Below are 22,151 nucleotides of genomic sequence, written 5' to 3' on the forward strand. Positions count from 1 at the left end.
AATTGCACAGCCATTTGCATTCTGCATTGAAAACATATATATGAACATGCTGTTGCACCTCTATGTACTTTTAAGGCTTATTCTGTGGCATTTATATAAGCCTTTTGATGGGTCGTGTCACAGAGCTGTGAAAACAGTTGCTCACCAAGTGAATGAATCACGTTTGTGTGTTAAACTCTTATTTCAAAGCAAAAAAAAAAAAACACTCTTCTTCCATCCATGAATGTTTCTCTCAGTTAATGTGTGCGATGTCATCTCATAGTCTGAAAGATCTGTCATAGCAAATGAACACATGCTGTTAATAATTAAGTGAAGTGTCTTATCATAGGATAAGAACACACAGTCTCATAAGGGCCTTTCGCACCACAGGAACCTTTTATAGTACCAGAACTAATTGTGGAACTACCCAATTTTGGGTGTTTTCGCACCGCAAGAACTAGGTGGGATGTTAGTACTGGACTGCCTTTTTCGAAAACCAAATTAGATCTTACTCCGGAGCAGGGTCTAACCAGCACGGCTGGTACTAACCGTGACGTAAGTAGAAATTGATTGGTCAGACGCATTCAAAAATGCCCTCACCCGCCATGATTTAAAACGCTGTTTAAACATACTGTACAAATTTCGCTAGTATGATGAACAGCGATAAATATACAATGCTGAAGTGCAGGGACTTGTGGCAAATGTAACACTGCGAGTTGTCGTTGGAGATTCTTAGTCCTCCTTTTCGTTCTTTTAATCGATTTACGTATACGTGGACATTCCATGTCCATTATTGTGAAACCCTCGAGACACAACAAAAAATCTCTGATCACAGCATCCTCTATCCTCCTGTTATTAACGTTATTCTTCTTTGTTAACATTGTTGAACGCTGCACACAAATGACATCACTGTTAACCGGCTTACGTCACGTCCTAGTAAACAAAAAGGCCCTATTAATAATTTAACAGCACCAATGCGTCATTGACATACTATAGTCCATTGCCACGTCACAAATTGTGACGTAAATACAATGTAGATGTTAAACCCGGAAGATGAAAAAAGGGCAAAAAACGTCTCATGGTTTAATTCATGGTTTTGAAAGAAACCATGGTTCCCTGAGTAGGGAAGACTGCGTCCTCTAGGGGGCACTATGGGGAGCACCTCGTCGTGACCCTTGTCTGAAGCATACATTGAAAAAACACCAACTTGTTGGCCAGCGACAGCCTCTGATGTCACTACAGGCGTGACTGTAAACAGGCACCGGGAGAACACGTCATTTACTTCTTTGTCTGTAGCAGGGGGCTAGAGGATGCAGGGTATCGTTCCCTACTCAGGGAACCATGGTTACTTTCGTAACCTGAGACATTCCCTTTCAAGGGAACTTCGAACTGTGTCATCTAGGGAGTGCTATTGGGAACAGTATACCCATGCCGCCATGCTGAGGGGAGTGCAGGTCAGAATCATGGTGAACACTAAGTACCAACTCTACAGTTTCCATGGGAGTTGCAACTTGGACGTTTAGACTGCTGTCTGTGAAAGTACCCCTTAGGGCCAAAGGCCTAAGCTACATACCCAACTTAATTTTTAGTGCCTCAGCCCGGGGTAGAGCAGAGGGCTTGGAATCAGCAAAGATTCCTTTAAAGGGATACAGCTAAGAACCTATTATTTTATACTAAGTCTTGCCTTTCACACAGGGGCTACTGCTTGCTCTCTCATAAGCTTGCTGAAAGAGCTTTCTCAATGGATACCTAGTAGCAACACCCTGTTTAAATAAGTATCCAAGGATAAATAGGTGGAGTGCCGCCCAAGATGAACGGGGCCTTTACCAACTCAAGAAAGGGCATGAAGCAACTGTGCGAAGGCCTCACCATATAGGATTTTAGAAGGAATGCAGAATACTAGCTTGCGAACTTAATACAGTGTGGATGTGACGAGTGGGGCAGGGCCGAGAGCCGTGGGAACAGGAGCGAGGCTGGTGGAGTGATTGGAAATGAGCGACAACTGCTCGACCCACCAGTCTCGGGTCCCACGGGGGAGATGGAAGGATATAAAATAGGAGCGACCACAGTGATGGACGAGAGAGGACCAGGCCTGGGTTTTAGTTGTGTTTGGTTTTTATTTGTTTATTTGTTTCATTTTATTTGTTTTTATAATCAAAATAAACACAAAGCGCAGAGCGCAGTCTCAGGAGTATCCCCCGTAGCATGTTCATAGGCGACCTTTCTTGGAAAAGGGGAGCGCTGCTAAACTACCATGAGAATTGCCCAAATAGCCCCTCATGTTGAGGGAAGTGATGCTTGAAGTGTATAAACGAATACACACTGGCTGAATAGAGCCCAAGGAACCAAGGTCTAATCATCTCAAGAAAGGGAACAAAGCGGAGCGCGTAACCCTTACCATACAGGATTTCAGAAAGTGCGCAGAATTTTGCGTGCACACTTACCACTTCGTGGATTTTAGAAAGTGCAACTAAAGCCCCTTTCACACTGCCATTCCGGCAAATACACGGGTAAAGTGTTCCGGCAATTGTTCCCTTGTCGCTAGATTTTGCACTTTCAAACTGCTAGTGATTACCCGGGATATGTGCATGCTTTCACACACAACCCGTAAAGATCCCGTAACGACACGTGACATCAGGGTGTGAAGTGTAATGTATGAGTCGAAAACATTAGGCACATTATACTTTCACTGAAGCAAGCAAACGATTTTGGCGTCAGTGCGGAAAGTGAGGAACTAACTGATCTCTGCTTCATTACAGTTTGCACATATTTTTTCATCGCGAACATTGATCTTCCTTCAAAACAGCCAGTAAAAGAGTCGCGTGATAACGCATGTCATCACTTTGACATGGCATTAGATCTGGCTTTTGTTCACACAGCGCTCATCCCAGGATTGAACCCAGCAATGTTACTAGGTCCCCGACCCGGGTTCAATGCTGGAATCAATCCCGGGATGTGTTTGCTTTCACACAGAAGGCGACTCGGCAATGTTCTGCCAATTTGCCGGGTCCGACGTGCAGTGTGAAAGGGGCTTAAGCGGCCAGGAGACCCTTCAGGGTGACCTGGCCAGACATCCATGAAATTCCCTGCAGTGCTGTGCCAGGCTTGATGATCAAGGAGGCTCCCGCAGAAACCTGTGATCTCAGCTGCCAAATACCAGAACATGAAGCCGGATGGCTGGTGCTGGTGAGTGTTTAGTAAACACTGTAACTGAGCACTGCAAAGTAAACTCACGGAATTTATTAGTAGACACAAAACCACCAGGAATTTAATACACATAAGTATATACAGCAAGGGTTGCATACTCACCCACCCTCCTGCACTGGAGCCCCGCTCAAGGGGCCCCTCCTTTTAGTCCGGACCATCAGTAGGGTGGTTGTTATGAACATAGAACCAGCCAAAACCATTATAGGTCCAGCGTAGGAGACTGTTATGTGAGAGGTTTCCACCTAACCTCGATCAGGTGGAAAGCTGGTGGTTACAGGGGAATTAGAAAGGGGAGGATAAAAGCAGAAGTTAAAAATCCCTAAAGGGAATGAGTAGATACCTCTGTATCGCTCTGATTCAGACGAGAACGCTGCTTCATCTGGATCACATCCCTTATGTTCTGCTTACCTCCTTGTGACCCACAATTCCTCTTACCCCTGCCCGAAGTTGGGGGAGGAGCACGAGTCGTGACACCAGCCTTCTGTGCCCATCTTTGATCCTCGATTTGAGAAAGGCCAGGACCCCTATGTTGTTTGTGCTCAGACCTGGACCTTCGTGGAACGAAGGATCTGAAAGCAGCAGAGTGCGCCATTGTCTCCCTCAACTTCTCAATCACCGTCTCAACGTAAATACTGAAAAGTTCAGAATGCGAAACTTGAGCATCGAGAAGAGAGCCTTTTCTTTCTTCCCGATGTCTGCCAGGTTCATCCAGGGACGTCTCTCCGCAACCACCATGGCCGCCATAGTCCTGCTCATGGCAGAGGCGGCCTGCTTGGTAGCATGGAGAGAGATCTGTGGTGCGGCGCAGCTCGGATACCTGATCAGGAAAAAGGCCCCCGCCTCTATCAAGGTCTCTTATCAGATCAGTCTGACATGCTTGAAGCACCACCATAATAAAGTAATAAAGCCACAGTCTAACCTGCTGCTGCATATGCCTTGCCATTTAAGCAAGATGTATTTTTTGGAGCTTAGATGGCAAGGAGGGAGATTAAGAGAGGATGTCTCCCTCGCAGAAAGAAAGATCTTTCTACAGGGGGCATCCTCTCATAGCCGTTTTCACACAATTCTTATGCCGCAACTGATGGATGCGAGAAGAAAACAGCCTCTTTCATTTCTTTTCGATCTCTGAATGGAGATCAGGGAGAAATGGAAGGCTCACCTGAGCTGGAGGGCTATGGTCAGAAAGACAACGCTCATCAAGGCGGCCTCACGGTGTCACCTTGTTAGCGCACTTTCATGGCAAGTCCAACTTTGCAGTGGAGCCATCCATAATGGGTCACAACAAGGTGTTCCCCATAGCACCCCCTAGAGGACACACTTCAGAACTGTTTCAAATACTGATAATATAAAATGTTTCTTAAAGGTGCCATATGCAGAAATTGAGGTAAAAATATCCATAACATGACCTACACGCATCAAAAGAATGAGAAGAAATAAGGGAGATGATGTCATTAAAAAAATGTCAAGTTATTGTGCTGCAGAGATATCAACCTTAATTAGCATTAGCATTACTAGCCCCGGCCCGACAGGTGTTGTAATACCAGTTTCGGCCGTGGGAGGCGGTATGCGGGCAACATATCCAACAGCCAACCTACAATACACGAATAACTCGCAGGGCTTGTGGGCGTATACTTGAACCTGATGTCAATCGTGTGGAAAGTACAGCCCACTACTTTCAGTTCAGGGAAAAGAGCGGAAGGCACTGCTTTTAATCGCTGGAGAAAACTGATGGACCTGAAAGAAATGAGGTTCGACTCCGAACTTGCAAGTTAGATGCTGTTAGTATTTCGCTAGAAGTTTGTTTTATATGTTTGTGTATTTGTTTTCGGGAAGTTATAACATAGAAATGTATCGAAGGCTGTTCGATAAATGTGCTAATGTTAGCAATGGCTAACCGTAGCTGCGTTTGATAATTAGCTAGCTATAACCTTACGTTACCCATCTTATTATATAGGGCTGTGCATGTCTTTATTTATCATATTAAAGACATCATATTTAGCCCCTAAAATGCTAATTTTACCAGGGAAACCCTTCCCAAAAATTCATATTTTAACCCCGGGAAGCAATTTTTATCGGGGAACCTCCCGGAAACGCGATTGGGCTAGTTTTAAGAAGCAACTGGGCAGGATTTGTTGTGAAAATCTGGCAACCCTGATCTGAATGCTCGTGCTGGAGATATACTTCTAATTACAGGAGCGTCTTTACTGATGAGAGGTGCATGAAAATCGCATTCGATTTTTTGCACAGCCCTATATATCATAACTAACCTGCTCTTTCTAGTTTGTTGGTCTCCGTGTCCTCTTTGCTTAGTGGTTTTTCTGTGCATGAAAAATTGATGTGTGGCGTGAAAGCGTGTGAAAAGAGTCAATTGCGTGTGTCTCACGGTGAATGCTTGAGAGTTGGCACATTAGTTCTCAAGCAGAATAAAGGACAGGTTGATTATTGCTGTTAAGCGTTGTATTCATCTATGATGTGTCCCTGTTTGCCTACAGGGACATAAATAAATAAATTAAAAGTGATACGTGGACCAAGGTGTCTGAGATTGTTCATTTTAAGTAAAGGATCCTAATATTTCGTCCACAACAATATTTAATGAGGTTATAACGCCTTGTGGTTAGTCTGCACGAGATCAACAAGCTTGTTTGCTTTGCGGCCGCTTTAAATACAAAATAAGCATTCGATCTACATCAGAGCGTCTGAGCGCTCACAAATCTTTCTGCAGAGTCGTGAGCAGAGCGGCAAGAACGATTTTTGATGCTCTAGACGCCTGCGGTGTGAACGCACAGTTAGGCTTCTGCTATGGCTGTAGTGTTGTTGTGAAAGTAGGGGCGGAGCATTGAGACTATGCCGTTTCTCGTTTGAGGCTGTAATGAGGCATACTGCCCCCATCTGGTATGGAATGTGGAGTATGATTTGATTTTTTTTTGCCAAACATTACAGATGGCAGCTTTAAGCACCAATTTACTTTTTTAAATATAATAAGATAGATAACAGTTATGCATTGTCATAGATTTGAATATATTGCTGTTTTTCCTGTATTTTTTATCAAACATATGGAACTTTGGTGAGGACGAGCTTTCAAGACAGAAAAAAACAAATGTAAAACTGGAATAATAAAGTTCCCTGTCCCCCTCTATACCTGCCAAAATCCCTTCCTGTAAGCATAATTACTGTTTGCCATGTGGCAGGCTTATTAATATCAACCCTGGCATCAAACAAAGGCTTCAGAGTGCACTGCACAGCCAACCTGTTCAAAACATGACAGCTCCCAGCATAGCATCCTAATGAATTTCTGGATTTACATTTTAAACAACAGAAACTCCCACAATAACTCCTTTTTTTATCCACTGGCAAATGTGCTCACTTCGGCACATGAAAAAACACAGGTTACATTACTTGAAGCAGGCTGAAATGAGCTGAAAGACATGAAACTGAACTGCATGAAAATGATTTGAGAAGAGATGATAAGAAATTCGGTCTATTTAAACGTCTGTCATTGTTAACACTGCTAAACCCAAATCTTAGTCTAAAATAGAAAAAAAAAAACTACAGGGATTGAATTGAAGAGTAAGCATTCTCTATTTGAAGACTTAACAAGAAGCACAGTGTGTGAATGTCTGGGCAAAGTCCAAGTGCTTGAACTAAGCAGCAGCTAATTAGAAGAGCTCATTAAAACTGTGTGCAGGACAGGCGAATGAAAGATGAAATGTGTTTAATGAATTCTTGCTTTTCTTTTATTCCTATCATCTTTCCTCCAATAGCGTCCTGCTCCAGTTGCTAAATGGCCAATTAAAACATGTTCTTGAAGTATTAAGCTTCAACACACTATGGCACGGGTGATGATGACTCTTTTGCGCTTTTGAAAAACAATTGCCTTTATTTATTTGCATGATAGGATTTTGTTGGGTGGGATTTGGTTAAGACACTTCTGTTCACTTCCTGCAGATTTGACTTCAGTAAATGTTGAACCTTTTTACTTTCTTTTCAGTTGCAGAAAGTACAGTACATAACAGTAATGTTTTTTTGACATTCAGCTTAATTGGTATCATTCTTCATATTTACAACAATAAATCATGCATCTTTTGTAAAAGACAAAGAAAGCTCACATCAGGCAATGGTATAATATAGTCCATCTGCCATCCTATCTGTAAGTTTGTAATGATCTGTAGTGCAATCAGTAATTTGATATTTTGAACATGTGTCATTCGTATGTTCTCAGGAAATGCACTGACACTAAGTTTTAGAATTGTTCTGTTCACTCGAAAATACACAGAAGACAAGCGGCAAGCCGGTAACGTCAAGATGATGTGCGAACGACAAAGCAGTTGCTCGTAAAGATAACATGAGTCCGCTGACAGTGAGTGCGGGTGTTTTCGTCTCAGTCGGTGGCTCTGATCTACTTTTGCTCTCTTGCTCTGACAGGTTGAGACAGAAAGAGAGAGCTGTCCTCTTTTCTCACATCAGTGCTCTTCTATTGAGCTCATTTGTTCAGTGGGATGTCAGCAATTGCGGTTGAGAGACTTAATGAGATGCGAGGTTGAGATAACAGAGAGAAATAATCTTTCTTTCTCCAAGCATTCCCAAAAGACAAGCTGCAAAAAAATAAGCCTCTGAATAAGCCACAGTTAAAGTGTATGCCAATGTAATGGAAGAGCATAGATTTGAATAGAATTTTGGCAGTAACAGTAGTTTTTTTTTGGGGGGGGGACAATGCACAGGATAGACCAATGATTGATCTGTGCTACTCTTAATAAAATAATGTATATAATTAAGTAGTTATTAAGTCATTAAAAAACCTATAATAACTAAATATTAATTATTTCTAATAATACATTTTGTTATTTTTTTTACTAAAACTATTATTTATATAGCTTTTTAAAATATTGCAATTTTTTTGTGTGAAAATCTGAGAATAAAAATATAATTTTAAATTGGTTCTGCATTTCAGTTATCCTATACGGTACTTGCATAAACATAACCTGTATCAGTATTTCTCATAAAAAGGCAATATCAGTTGATTGCTGCTATATAGTGCAAACCAATAACCAGATTTTAACAACAATAATAATTATTATTATCAAATTCAAATACATTTGATCTTATAATAAACGTTTTTTTAAAGATTAGTTCTTTATTGTCATTTATTGTATTTTATATATATATATAGGTAGATAGATAGATATATAGGTTGATAGATAGATAGATAGATAGATAGATAGATTTTTGTGAATACACAAAACATTTTATTGTTTAGATTTTTTTCCTATATTTATATTTATTAATGAATTTATTTTATAAAAAAATATTTATATTGTTTTTTATTATATTTTATTTTTTTGTCTGAAAATCAGAGGGGGAAATCAGTTGATTCTGCATATTGGTTTTCATTTACTTATATAACATACAAATAACCTGTATGAGGGTTTATAAAAAGGCAACACGAATGAGCAAACTCAGAGCAGGAAAAAACAACAACAAAAAAAATAAAAATAAAATGCAGAGTACAGCAAGACTGCTTCCAGTGAAGAGGGGATATTGCTGTCTATAATCTATAAAAGATGGAGGGGATATTGCTGTCTATAATCTATAAAAGATGTTGGCCCAATGGCCACACCTCAGATCAATTCACCATGGAATAGTTAAAGCATCTGATCCAATTAGAGACCATAAAAATAATTATCTAGTCTATACACAGCACTTTAATAATCAAAATCTGCTTTAGGCGTCTGGGAAATGGGTTCACTTTATTTCCACCATTGTCTCAACAGAAGTGTGTCCCTCCATACACATTACACACAACTAAAAATCCACACAAGCTACAGTGCAAATTGATGCCTGGTGTGCAAGAACATGAATATTTCATAGGCTGTATGAAAATAACACATTTACATTAATAATTAGCAACAACCTTTAACCTTCTCCAGATAACAGAGGACTAGATTTTGAGTAATGAAGAGGCGTAAGGGGACACTTATCAATATCAATGCCTGTGGCAAACATCACTTTGATTTTAGGCTATTTGATTATCCGCCCTCAGACAGACATCAATCTCATGGATCTGCTACTCAGCTAGTGGAGGGGTATGAATCTCCAGAGATGTGGCTGTAATGGAGAAAACGGTGAATAAACAAAAGCTGTAGCTTTTGTTACTCAGTGTAATGTCAAAGTTCATGTAATGGGGAAGAGAGGTTACAGAATGCTGTTGTCACTCCAGTCCATTCACACACCATGTATATTTATATATAATATAAAATACTTGATTACTAAACTGTTGTATAAAAGTGTGTGATATTACTTCATTGTTAGTAAAATCAAATAGTTGTACATTTTTAACAAGCTGATCTCTCAGCCCTAACATATTCTACAACAATGCCATCTTCACTGCAGGAGAGACAGCCTGTGGTTTTGCTACTACCCTATATTAGATAACAGTTGCTGTTACACCAACACTTTGCAGAGCATCTGGTATATATCACATCACCACTACTGCGTAGATGACACTGTCTGTCTCTCCTTCCATCTCATCCACTCAAATTCACACACACAAACTCATATCTACAAACCCAGTGCAACAAGGAAAAATGTACTGGTCTTATAAAGAGCTGCTTTGTGCTTGCTTTTGTTTATCTCTACTATTATACTAGCGTATTAGTTTGTAAGATACAACTTGTGCTTCTTGCTATGTTTGTTTGTCTTATAGAACAAAAACACATAAATGAAATAAATAAATAAATGCAAAAAAATAATGCATGAATAAAACATTCTCTCTCATTTTACTTTCCTTTTTCAGACTTTTTTTTATATCCCAAGGGTCCCTTAAATATGATGTATTTATGTATTAAAGATCAATTTTAACTGTGAGAAAAAACATGAAAGACAACGTTTACAAAATTATATATATATATATATATATATATATATATATATATATATATATATATATATATATATATATATATATATATATACTGTATAAGCATTACCACAAAAGTAGTGATTAAAACATTATTTTTAATTTGTAAACGATATGTATATTTTATTTACTAACTATTAGAGTTATAATATAATAAATAATATATAAATATAATATATAAACCTAAAACTACGTTAGATAAATAATTACAAATAAAAATATGAAAACAAAACAGTAAAATTATCAAATTCAGAATTGCGATAATAAACAGATTAAATGATATCCCAAACTCATTAACTTTTACAAAAATACATTGAGTAAAATCTATCTCCATAGGACCCCTTTGCACCCCCACTTCTATATTACATTCATCTATACATTTAACAACTTATTTGAATTGAAAATGATGCACGGGTAGGAATGTAATGTCTGAAGATGCAAAAACACAAGCAGAACATTGCTGTGTTTGCAAGAGAGAAATACCGTACAACAGAATCTCAGGTGTGGCAGGAAAAATGATACAGAGAAAAAAAAGATTGAAGGAGAATTCAAAGACAAAATTATGCGCTTACACTAACAATTGTGAGTGGCTTTGGAAGGAAAGCATCTGTTGAGAACAGAAATGCAAATATAGACATGGTGAAGAATCACAAGGTGTAATAATTTGCTTTCTGAAATCAGTGTAGGGTTTGCAATCAGTCAGCTGGATTAAAACAGAAGTGTTTGTCAATAAGAGGGTTTTGGATCCCAGAAACCATCGCTGTGAAGCTTATATGTGCACAGACAAAACAAACACTAATAACTGTACCCAAAATGGGCTATAAATTTTTAAAGGGAAAACTCAGTTTGTATCAGGCCAGATATTTTACAGCTAACACTCAGCCAGGTATTTAAGAAGTCTAACCTGCAGTATTAACAAGGACCTTAGTAACATCAATTACATTCTCCAGCGTGCCGGTGGGGAGTGTGAAACACAAGAAGAAGGGAAGAATATGCTCAGAGACTGATACAAGAAGAGCTGGAGGAAAAAGAACAGAGAGCGACTGGGGTTTTACATCTTCTATAAATCAGATTACACACTCAGTTAGAAAGGAAAGAAAGAGAGAGGCACATATTGGTGATGGCCACAGCTCAGTAATCTGAAGTGCTGTCTAACTGAGCACCAGCTTGCTAATGAGAAGAAAACCACAAACAGAATATGCAAGCCAAGCTTTGAAATGAGAGGTTATATTTAGACAAGTAGGAGAGCCTGCAATAACATGCTCCCAGTCCTCGCTCAATATCTGTCCCTCATCTGAGGAAGGATTAACTGGAGTATGCTTATAGGAAATACAGTACATAAGATTCAGGCTATGATTAAGGAGCAGACGTTAAGCTAAACCAGTGAGGTTTTAATAGAAATATTCAAAAATCAGAATATATGCTATTGGACCTTGTACTGACAAAAATGCAGAAGGCCACTGTAGCAGAGACACTTTAGTCCGTTTTTGGCACACTAACCTTTTTGGTGAAGTCCATGGCTTTGAGAATGGCCAAGTTGAGTGTCTCTAGGGAGGCCAGAACACCTTCATAGTCCCCCATGTGGTTGGCAAAGTAGTCTAATGAACAGAGAAATGAGCCAGAACTGAATTATGCATTTCCTGAAAACTCACAAACAATATGGAAACTGCCAACGAAACTGATCTAAAAAAATCTGTTAACAGATATTAGAACTGAAATCAGGCTCAATGAATAGATCTAGGTCCATGTACTGTCTATCAGAAAATACTCTACACACATCTATTCAAATGAAAATATTTCTTTGCAAAGAAAATTCAATTCCTTACTATTCTTAACACACCAAAATACTGATACTCACCGCATAGTTCCTTGGTGTCAACATTACTAACACATCGCAGGAAGCATACAGAAAAAGAGAACAGAAGAAGCAGGAGAAGAAAGAGATAAGAAACAAGGAAAAACCCAGCACAAATCAAGTGTTACATCTGTGTCCTACAAGAGTGGTTATACAGAATCTCACTAAACTATCTATTTATATGGATCTTAAAGATAACACTACACAAAACTTAGAAATATGTGATTTTTGAAACCAGTACCTAAGCAGACCGCAAAGTTATATGCGCCATCACACTGAATTAATCAGCCAATTTGACACTGATCTAGTACTAATGAATGAAGAGAAGCATATATTTTGTGTTAGCCAACCAATCAGAATGTAGTCAGAACTATTTTTTTATATTATTTGAATGTTTCAGTATTTTTCATAGACTGTATAAAAACATGGACGTAGTGTCCGTGATGTCACCCATACAGTAGGTTTCAAAAGAGAGTTTTTGAAGCCAAAAGTACGCGGAGCCGGCCTTCACCATCTTGGCAGAGCATCTCCACCCGTCACTTCTGGGTAATCGAAAATGGCCTAAAAGGAGGGTGCTGGTTGCTGAAACCACGCCCACCTAGCTCGACCAGTCCACCAATCCACCAGTCACTCAAGTTGGCGCGTCTCTAATTATGCAGAACTTTAAGGCTTAATATAATTTAAACAGATGAGTTATAAAAAAAATTCACCCACCTCATAGTTGTTATGAAGGGCAAAATTAGCTATATAGAACAAAATATTTTTTTGCAACAGGCTTCAAATATGTTTTTTTTTTTTTTGCTGTAAAGTTGGGCATTTTAACATGGGGACTAGGAGTATATGGGATTGACTCCCTTTTGCAGTCAGCCTCTAGAGGCCACTCGATGAATTACAGTTTAAGTCACTTCCGTATGGGCTTCACGAGAGAGCGGGACATTGCCGCTTGGTATTTTTTTAAATACATATGACGTTTTGCAATTTGTATTGATGCCAGACTTAATTGCATATGAATAATCATATATTTTAGGTTGAATTTATCAAGTTCTAAACAAAAACAAAAAGGAGAAACAATCAGATGAGATGAAGCATTTACTATTTTAAAGCATTTAATAGACTGGATTATCCAAAAATAGGTAATGAAAAATGGTTATTTAAACTTTTTTTATTCTTAATTACTATGGGGATACAAAAAGTACTTATACTGTACACTAGGCACTACTGGAAAAAAAAAGAGGAAAAAGAAAGAGAGAAGCATGCTACAGAAAACCTTTTTTTTTCTTCTACTGCCCAGTTGTTACACTTTCTAGGCTTCATCCTATCCTCTCTCTATCTTTTTTGCTATTGGACTTTTCATCTCTCACTTTTTTATACTTTCCCTTACTTGTTAAAATGGAAGTTCCATCGGCAATGGGAATCACCAAAAGATATAAAGTATGACAATTACAGGTGTAGGGTGGGCACTGAGAGTGAACACGGTTAACAATCCTTTCTCCTTTCACTGGTACTGAGCTCTTGATGCCTGGCCTGTCAAATAAAGAGTACGGTAACCTCAGCGGAGGACAGAAGAGACGGGAAGAGATGCTGTGTATAAGACATCTGAATGTCATGAGTCTCTCTCTCTCTTAGTGGCCTATTCTATTCATACCCATTAGCTCTGTGCAAGATAAGCTATAGTGATCAGATTTATCAGTGTGATTATTTTCAATCCAATATGTTGATGAAAGGATGGAGTCAACATTAAAACAAAATTGAGCCTATTTACTTTCTTGATGCATGTTCCTGTTCTCACTGTGAATGATTCATTTGTTAAGAATGATGTAAAACTGTGTGAATGTCAGCTTGATATTCAGATAAATGGAAGACAAAAGATAAGGGCTCATGTTTCATCTCAAATTCAAAACATAAGTGTAAATGAGAAACGAGCACAAGAAGGTGACATGCATAAAGCTCTCAATTTTCTTCTTCCGTTCAATCTTCACCACCTCAACCTCTCTCAGCACCCCCACCCCATCTTTTCCAGCCCTCCCCCCATCTCATCATCTAGCCCTCTTGTCTCTGTCCTTTTCTCTGCACCAATCCTTATGGGCTCTGGTGGTTCTCTATTTAGAGCAAAGGCTGTACGGGACCTGAAGAGAAGCGACCGCATCCCAGCAGCTGCAGACTTCCCCTCCTTTTTTACATAATTCATTCTGAAATGTGATTAAAGACAATACACACACACATAACTGGAGCTGCTCTGCCTCCAGAGACCAGCTCACACACACGCACACACCTATACACAAAAACACTGAGAAATAGGGTGCGTGAAACACAGAGAACAGAAAGAGAGAGAGATCTGGCAGCAGATCACTATAGATGAGACAGATGCATTCCTGATGGCAGTAAGACACTTTCCAAACATAAAACTTTAAGCGAGACAGAAAGCGAGTAAAGCAATGTTTTGTGCCAAGAGAGGCAAATATATAAGCTATTCCAAGGGGTCTAGTCCCATTACAATTCAACCCCATCCCTTTATTATCCCTCATCAGTCACCATTGTCTTTCAGTTTTCCCCTTTTCTTGCTGTTCATTATCCTTAATTATGTCCACCACAACTGAAATCTGACCCATTTTTCTTGCCTGGTTCTTAAGAAACCATTACCTAAAGTCAGGGGTTAAATTGGGAACCAAGATCTGAAGATCCTGCCTACATGGTTATTTCTTCAAAAACTATATGCACCATTTATTTTCCATCTATGGCCCTGTCCTAGGCAGTGATTTTTATTACATATAACCAGACTTTCAATCTAAAAATGTGAATTTCTATCATACAATTAAATAAAATTAAAAAAACATTATAAAATATGCTAAATATTGTAACATGCAGAAGTTATCTTTTTTTTAATTCTATTGTGTGTGAAAAAATGGTTTGATACGTATAATTGATTATCCAATATAATAAATATAGTATTTATTCTTAATAAATATATTGTATCTACTTAAAACACATATTAAGTTTATTATTATTTGTCATTAGATTTATTACATTTAAATATATTTTTAATTCATCATATTTTTGTGTAATTTCCAGACAATCTGTAATAAAAATAAAAACAAATAACAAAACTTGTGAAAAAAATTATATATATGTATCTATATATCTATCTATATATCTATCTATAGATATAGATATATATTAATTACTTTAATATATATAAAAAGCTAGCTGTGAAATTAGCCTTAGCCAAACAAAAAAAGACAAAAGCAGACTAATTAAATAAACTAGAGAGACTGTGAGAAGTTAGATTTTTTTTTTCCTGCTGAAAATACACAGCTCCGAAACTGATGAAACAGTTACAGTGCTTTGCAAAGCAGCTTGCATAAGGTGATGCATGCGCTCCAGGGGAAATCACCTCATCCATTCCCCATTCTCATCTCAGTCCTATTAAGATCATTCTAAATATAGCTTTAATGTTTTTACTGGAACATGTAACAACATTAACAACTTGACCAGGATGAACAAACACAAAGTGAAACGAATTTAAAAAGTTCCAATCAATTTCTTGTTATTACTTTTGTTATTCTGAATCAATCCCTGACAATTAAACTAATGTCATGTTGTGTCCTTTTTTATTGCCCCTCTGTTGTCCTGTATTGTGATTGACTGTTGACTGTGTGTCTGTAGAATCACCTGGTGTTATCAGAGTCAATGGTGTGGAACAGTTTTTCCAGCTCCTCTTCATTCAGAGTCCCATCAGAGAAGAAAGCCTGGAACTCATCAAGGGAGAGCTTTCCATCATCTGCAAGGGAAACAGAGATTTTAGCTGCATGCCTCATTCATTTTTAACACCCCAGACAGTACTGTGTATCAGCACTGTGGGTATTTCTGTAACTACATCTTAACAGGCAGAACAGGCTGCCATCAGTCAGATCATCACAAATACAATCAGTATAATCTGTCTTAAATTAAAATACAACTACATGTGGGTTCCATAGACTCACATGGGGTCATGTTCCCTAAAAAGTGCGTGTGAACAAAGCATTCTTTATAATATGCACAGAAAATGTATGGGTTTAGGTGTGTTTCTTCTTAACCCTTGTTCTAATGTTGAGGAATCTGGATTATTCTTAATGAGGGAACGAGAGCCCACGGTTAGTAATTAACACAATACATGCCCAAACCTTTTCCATCTATAGGTCTTCTGCACAATATCTTCTGCATAGCCATCTCTCTTTGCAAGCATATACTTATTCAAGATCTCTGAGTAAACCTAGTGTCTCATAAGTAATTTTTATTACTCTGAATTTATTGTAACGTCATTTAGTTCAATTTCCAATACATAAATATGGGGTGGATATTTTTTAATTAGTCTTGTGTACACCAATGCTACTTTTATGTTGATCAAAAATACAGTGACAGGAATGTTATAAAATGTACAAATTAAAATACATTTTCTAATGTCATTTTATCATTTTAAAATGTCATTTATTCCAGTCATTCAAAGATGAATTTTCAGCAGCCATTGCTCCAGTTTTCAATGTCACATGATCCTTCAGAAATCATAATATGCTGATTTGCTGCTCAAGAAATATTTCTTATCAATGCTAACAGCTGTGCTGCTTAATATTTTTGTAGAAACAGAGACATTTTTTTTCCAGGACTGTTTCAGCATTGTTTGATTGCAGAAGTTCAAAAGAAGGACATTTGTAGTATTATACATTTGAATTAGATTAATAATGTGTCCCTGCTAAACAAAAGTTTTAATAATAATAATAATAATAATTAATACCTTACTGACTTTTTTTAAGGATCACGACTGATGAGAGACAGGAGGCTACTAGGTGGATATACTGTGGTGGCTTCTTCTATGGGGAAGGGTCAAGGCTGGTGAGAAAAGGGGGATGTTACAAACAGGAGTCTCAGCTGCAGTCAATGCTGGGAGAAATGAAATATTTATCACCCTGGATTCGTCCTTGGAGTTAGACCTGCACTTATTGGACAAACTACAGCCGAAATATAATATGAAAGCAAGTGAAGTCAATCAGTGGTTCAAAAGCAACTATTGGATTGTAGTTTCTAAATTCAAAAGCTTTTACTGGAAATGAGAACCACTTATGGCTTGTCATTTCAGTTCTACACCTCCAACACATGGCCATGTATTTATACATGACCTTTATCCATTCTGCTCTTTATAGAAAAACACCCTATACCATATCGGTGCATTTGTGTTTGTTTTCTTCCACCTCTATAATGTTCTCATTCTTTCTCTGTCACTATCACAGTTAGAAAGTTACGGTGGAATGGAAGCAAAATAGCTTATATATGGAGTGTGTGTTTCTGTCTTTCCCCATCTCTATGTGATCCTGAGGAGCACGGGGAACCCAGCCCTTAATTAGGCAGTGACCCACTTTTCTTCTCTTCCTCTCAGTAAGGAGTGCTTGCTCAGGAAACAGACATTTACTTGCCCAATTTCCACATTCAGCATTGTGCTCTAGTGACAGCTGATGCGTAACAGTAACATTACCTCTGTAATACAATTTAATGAGTCAATAAACCTCTCTGCACTGGGTTAAGCTGACTAATTTATCTCATACAACCAGCATTTTATGTCAGTGATAATTGTTTGCATGATGCTGGTTAGAATTAATGATTTTTATCTTCTTGAAGAGCTATTTAAGAGACTGAACAGTCCTGCTGTGCAATTATCTCAAAATTGCTATTCTCACCTAAACTGCCGGTGGGCCACTGTAATGCTGCTTGGTGGACAGAAATGGTTTATCTTCCAGATAATGTGAGTGGCCTTTCAGGGGGATTTAAAAGTGAAAAGTCTCATTTGAAACCGTAAGAGCGTCATGACAACGGCAGCTTTTCATTTACTCAGAACTTAAGCCTTATATATATGATACATATATATACAGTAAAAAAAATGCAAAATGCTTTATCTTATAACAAAAACTGTCTTTCAGTGGGACTAAAGAGTACAAGGTTTCATTTGGTGGCGAGGAAAACAAACAGGCAACTCGAATGTTGCTCTGTCTTGGACGCAGGGTAAGCAACTGATCAGACGGGTTTGGGGAGGTGGAACTGGACCAAAAGGTGAAGCTTGGTTAATTTGTGTAGGAAGGGAAGTGTCTGCAGGGACTGGACACTGTCAAAGACCTCGCTACTTTCAATGAAATACAGGCAATTAGCACTTTTCACAACCAATGGCTCCAGCACATCTTAGCACCTCCTTACAAACACGTCTCTTCCCATCTCACATCTCTCGCAACTCACACTGCATTTCAGGGGAGAACTGGGGTTCATGTTGCCATGGTAACCAAAAGAACAGGAGCAGACCTTTGGGATCATTAATCGTACATACGCTCACTCTCATCTTTTTCTCTTTCATTCTATTTGTCTCTTTTCCTTGCCTGCCCATATGTTCCACACCAGCAGCATTTGGTTGACTTCTGTAATCATATTAAAATGTTTGACCAATTAAATGCAACAAAATGCAATGATATAATTACATTCAATACAATAAAAATTACTCATTATTTTCATGTTACCATGATCAATGGCTGATATTAAAATTATATTTTGTCTAAATAAATGGGAAATAAAACAATATAAAACTAAAATCAGTAATTTGAATGCTACAAGTAAATTCAGATATCACATCAGTTATGTCTACAACATTTAACTGGTTGTTATTTTGAGATTTGCTAAAGAATAACTTTAACTAAATTTATTTTTCAAAGTAAAAAACAAAGATCTTTAGAGCATGTTTTACTATAAAATAACTTTTTCAGTTTAATTCAATGTGTTACTTGCCATTTGTTTGTAATTCTTTGTGAAATTTCAGTGAAAATTGTTTATATATTATATCACTACATTAAATATAAAACATACTGTATATCTTATATCAAAATCGAACTAAGTTTAAGTTTTTGAATATTAAGCTTTATTACTCTGAAATTGACAGTTTGATCTTATATTTTGCAAAATCTGAGAAAATATCCCTGATCCACACTCGTTTCAAATCACCTTGTAGTAGAAAAGTATTTATTCATTTACACTGCCCAAAGAAAACTTTGTCATTGTGACTCTGCCCATGGTTATAACAACCTCCGTATGAATAATAATGTTCTTTCTGCATCAGAAACATGATCACATATTCTGTGACCCTTTTCTCATAGAGAATGATCCTGGAGATTGTTGGGAAACTAATGCAGAAGTGCACTGCCCAGCCCCCCTCCATTGCCAAAAGAGTAATAAACTCAAAAGCTAAACTAATATGAAAGTCGCACACTCCCTCTGGCCCATCTCAAAGACACCACTCTGAGAGTAATGATGGATGAACACTAAAAGAGCTTTTCACAGGCCGGTCAGCTTCTCGTGCTCAGAGACATCGATCATCATGGAAAAAAACTCGACCTACCTGCCTGTCTCACTGTAAGCCTTGTCTGTCAAAGCATCATTTAATCTGTCTGCCTTCAGATTGCCTGTCTGCCCGCCCGTCTGAGGTGCACACCGGTACCTTTGAAGTCTGTTGGGATTTGATTCAGGGACAGGGTGATTGCAGCATGAGAAGACCCATCAGCACATGATAAACATTTACCCAACTCATCCTCCCACTTCCATATGTCTCCAGCAAAGACATGTTTTGCTTACAGTGTAACTGTGCACAATGAGCCAAATCACAAATAGGTGTTACTGAGACTGCACGACATGCTCAAGCTCTCGGGTGGCATCTTACTGGTTTAGCTCTAATACAAAGACGATCTCACTGATGACAAATGAGTGTAATTTAAAATCTGGCATTACAAGAACACAATTGGCTGTGGAAATAGAAACTGTGTTACAACTGACAGGGTCCTTGAGGTGTTCACTGCTCACTATTCCCGAAGCATGAGAATGGGATATCCGTCGACGTTCACTTCATTTGACGAAATGTGTAAATTTGGAAACTTCAGTAGTGCATATTAGAGATATTTGAGGTATTATGACATAATATACTTTATCATTAACTTGGAACATATTACACTATTATTCAAAACAATATCCCATCAATCAAACAAATGACATGCTAACAATTAAGGAACCATGTTTAAATTCCTCATTAAGAAGACATCAACTACTACAATAATAGCCCACTGCACTCTGTGGAGACGATAAGGGATGGCTGTATGAGAACTGATCCAGAATCTGATTGAATAAGAGTGAATCCTAATCCCGGCACCACTGACAGAATCAATTAATGCTTCATCTAGCAAATTTGATTCAATCACAATTCATTCAAATGAGTCATTAACCTCTGCTGCCTGAGTGGGCATTTCACATGGAAATCCTATTAGTGTGACCCAGCCACCAGAAAAGTGCATTAGCACAGAGAAACGAGGGCTACAAATCTGCAGATCTCAAAAGCAACGCTCTCAGAAGTACTGTGGCTCCGCATCAACCCAAGGACCTTCCCAAGAGAAACAGCCATGGAGAAATTAAGACACTTTTTTTGTTGAGAAATGAGCCTCGCTCTTTAGAGCTCTGTCCACAGACCACCCACAGTTTGTTCACTGTCTGATGCATATTTCACACAAAACTGGCAAGCACTATCAGAAAATCAGCAGGACCAATCTGATTGACTGGCTGCTATGCAATTTCCAGAAGTAAAGTACCAGTCTGCCTGGAAATTGTGTCTCTTGGATCTTGCTCGATGTTAAAGGAATAGTTTCAGTCACCCTCAAGCCATCTGAGGTGTACATTAGTTTTCATCTGAACAGATTTGGAGAAATTAAGCATTACATCATGTGCCCAATGGATCCTCTGCAGTAAATGTTTTCCGTTAGAATGAGAATCCAAACAGCTGATAAAAACATCACAATAATCCAAGCAATCCAATCCGACTCCAGTTCATCAATCAACATATGACAAGGAAACAAACTCATCTACATTTTGGCCTCAGGGTCTTTTTTTTTTGTTTGGTTAAAATAGTCCTTTAAATCATAAAGGCATTTTAGACTTAACAGTATGGTATTCTTTAAAGCTGCTTTCAAATGATGTTTATTGTGAAAAGCGCTATACATATAAACATGACTTGACTAAGTGAATGGTTTGATCAGAAAAACAGGCAATATGGACCAGACTTCATGCTGCAAGTTAAAAAAGGAAAACAGTGCAAGTTATCTAACACAAGTTATCTAAGGATAGTGAGAGCAATATATAATTTAGCTTTAGTTGATTTGTTTTAATAAGTTTCCTGTCTCATTTTAATTTTACAAATCACAAATATCTTCAAACTGGAACTAGAGAGCCTGTTATAATAACAGAAAGCATAATTTCCTGGCTCTCAGACAAAAGAGGCCAATTCAGAAGAGTGTTGGATGCATATTTCCAAATGGAGCTTGTTTGAGTATGAGTGAGTGTATCTGTGGGCCAGTGGGAAATGGGTGGGGCTCTATTAGTACTGCACCATTCAAAGCAATGCCATCAGTCAAGGATGAAGAGTCTGCCAAGTGACTAATGTAAGTTCAGTCTGTTTTGTGGTCAATAAAGTTCATGAATCCCATCTCTAATGTAATGCAGACTGCAGTATGATGAATATGCAGCTCACTGCTGCAGTTGGCTAATTATTAGGACAGAAGATTCATGACTGTGATCGCCAGAAGTGCTAAGGGACCATTAAAAAAATAAAACAACTAGCTTAAAGCAAAACCCTATAAATGTAGAAACTATAACAGGGATTTCCCTATTTAAATGCATTAATTAAAATGGATCTGATTGCTAATACACATCAGAAAAAAATTACAATGTTTGGTTTATTATCAGTTTGAAATTATTCTCTTTATAAAAAATGTGCATTACAGGTTAAGTTTATTTTTTTAAATAAAATCAAACAATTTTAGAAAGACCTCTGCATTGCACTAATATGTGGCTCTGGCAAATGTCCACTTGGTATACACACAGGTTCAATCTGGAAGAAAGCCATCCGGATTTTAAAAGAAGACAGACAGAAATTCACTCTTCAACATTCAGCATCAGAAGATGGATAAAGTCAGCAGGTATTTTATCATTTGCATGTGTACATTTCATTGGGAATGCATAACATGTCTTTTTTAGGTATCCTGAGGGGTTTTGCTCTAAATGTTTCCTTGAAGAAAGATGGTTGAAAGATAAAACTTACCTCTCTGAGAACTTTCCTTCAGAGATCTATTATCTTTCACAATAAGAGAGGAATAC

At 38.0% G+C, this 22,151-nt stretch overlaps 1 protein-coding gene across 2 annotated transcripts in view; it reads right to left on the reverse strand.

Annotated features, from left to right (window-relative positions):
* necab2 (N-terminal EF-hand calcium binding protein 2) overlaps positions 1-22,151 on the reverse strand; it is a 79,637-nt gene that overhangs the window by 33,891 nt on the left and 23,595 nt on the right. For both annotated transcript variants that reach the window (XM_026243441.1, XM_026243440.1), the window contains exons 3-5: positions 15,624-15,732; positions 11,958-11,983; positions 11,600-11,697 (exon numbers count right to left, since the gene is read on the reverse strand). In XM_026243441.1, coding sequence (XP_026099226.1) covers positions 11,600-11,697; positions 11,958-11,983; positions 15,624-15,732 — 233 coding nt within the window. The remainder of the gene's footprint in view (positions 1-11,599; positions 11,698-11,957; positions 11,984-15,623; positions 15,733-22,151) is intronic.

The sequence above is a fragment of the Carassius auratus genome, unplaced genomic scaffold (assembly GCF_003368295.1).
Source record: "Carassius auratus strain Wakin unplaced genomic scaffold, ASM336829v1 scaf_tig00003529, whole genome shotgun sequence".
Taxonomy (NCBI): Eukaryota; Metazoa; Chordata; class Actinopteri; order Cypriniformes; family Cyprinidae; genus Carassius; species Carassius auratus.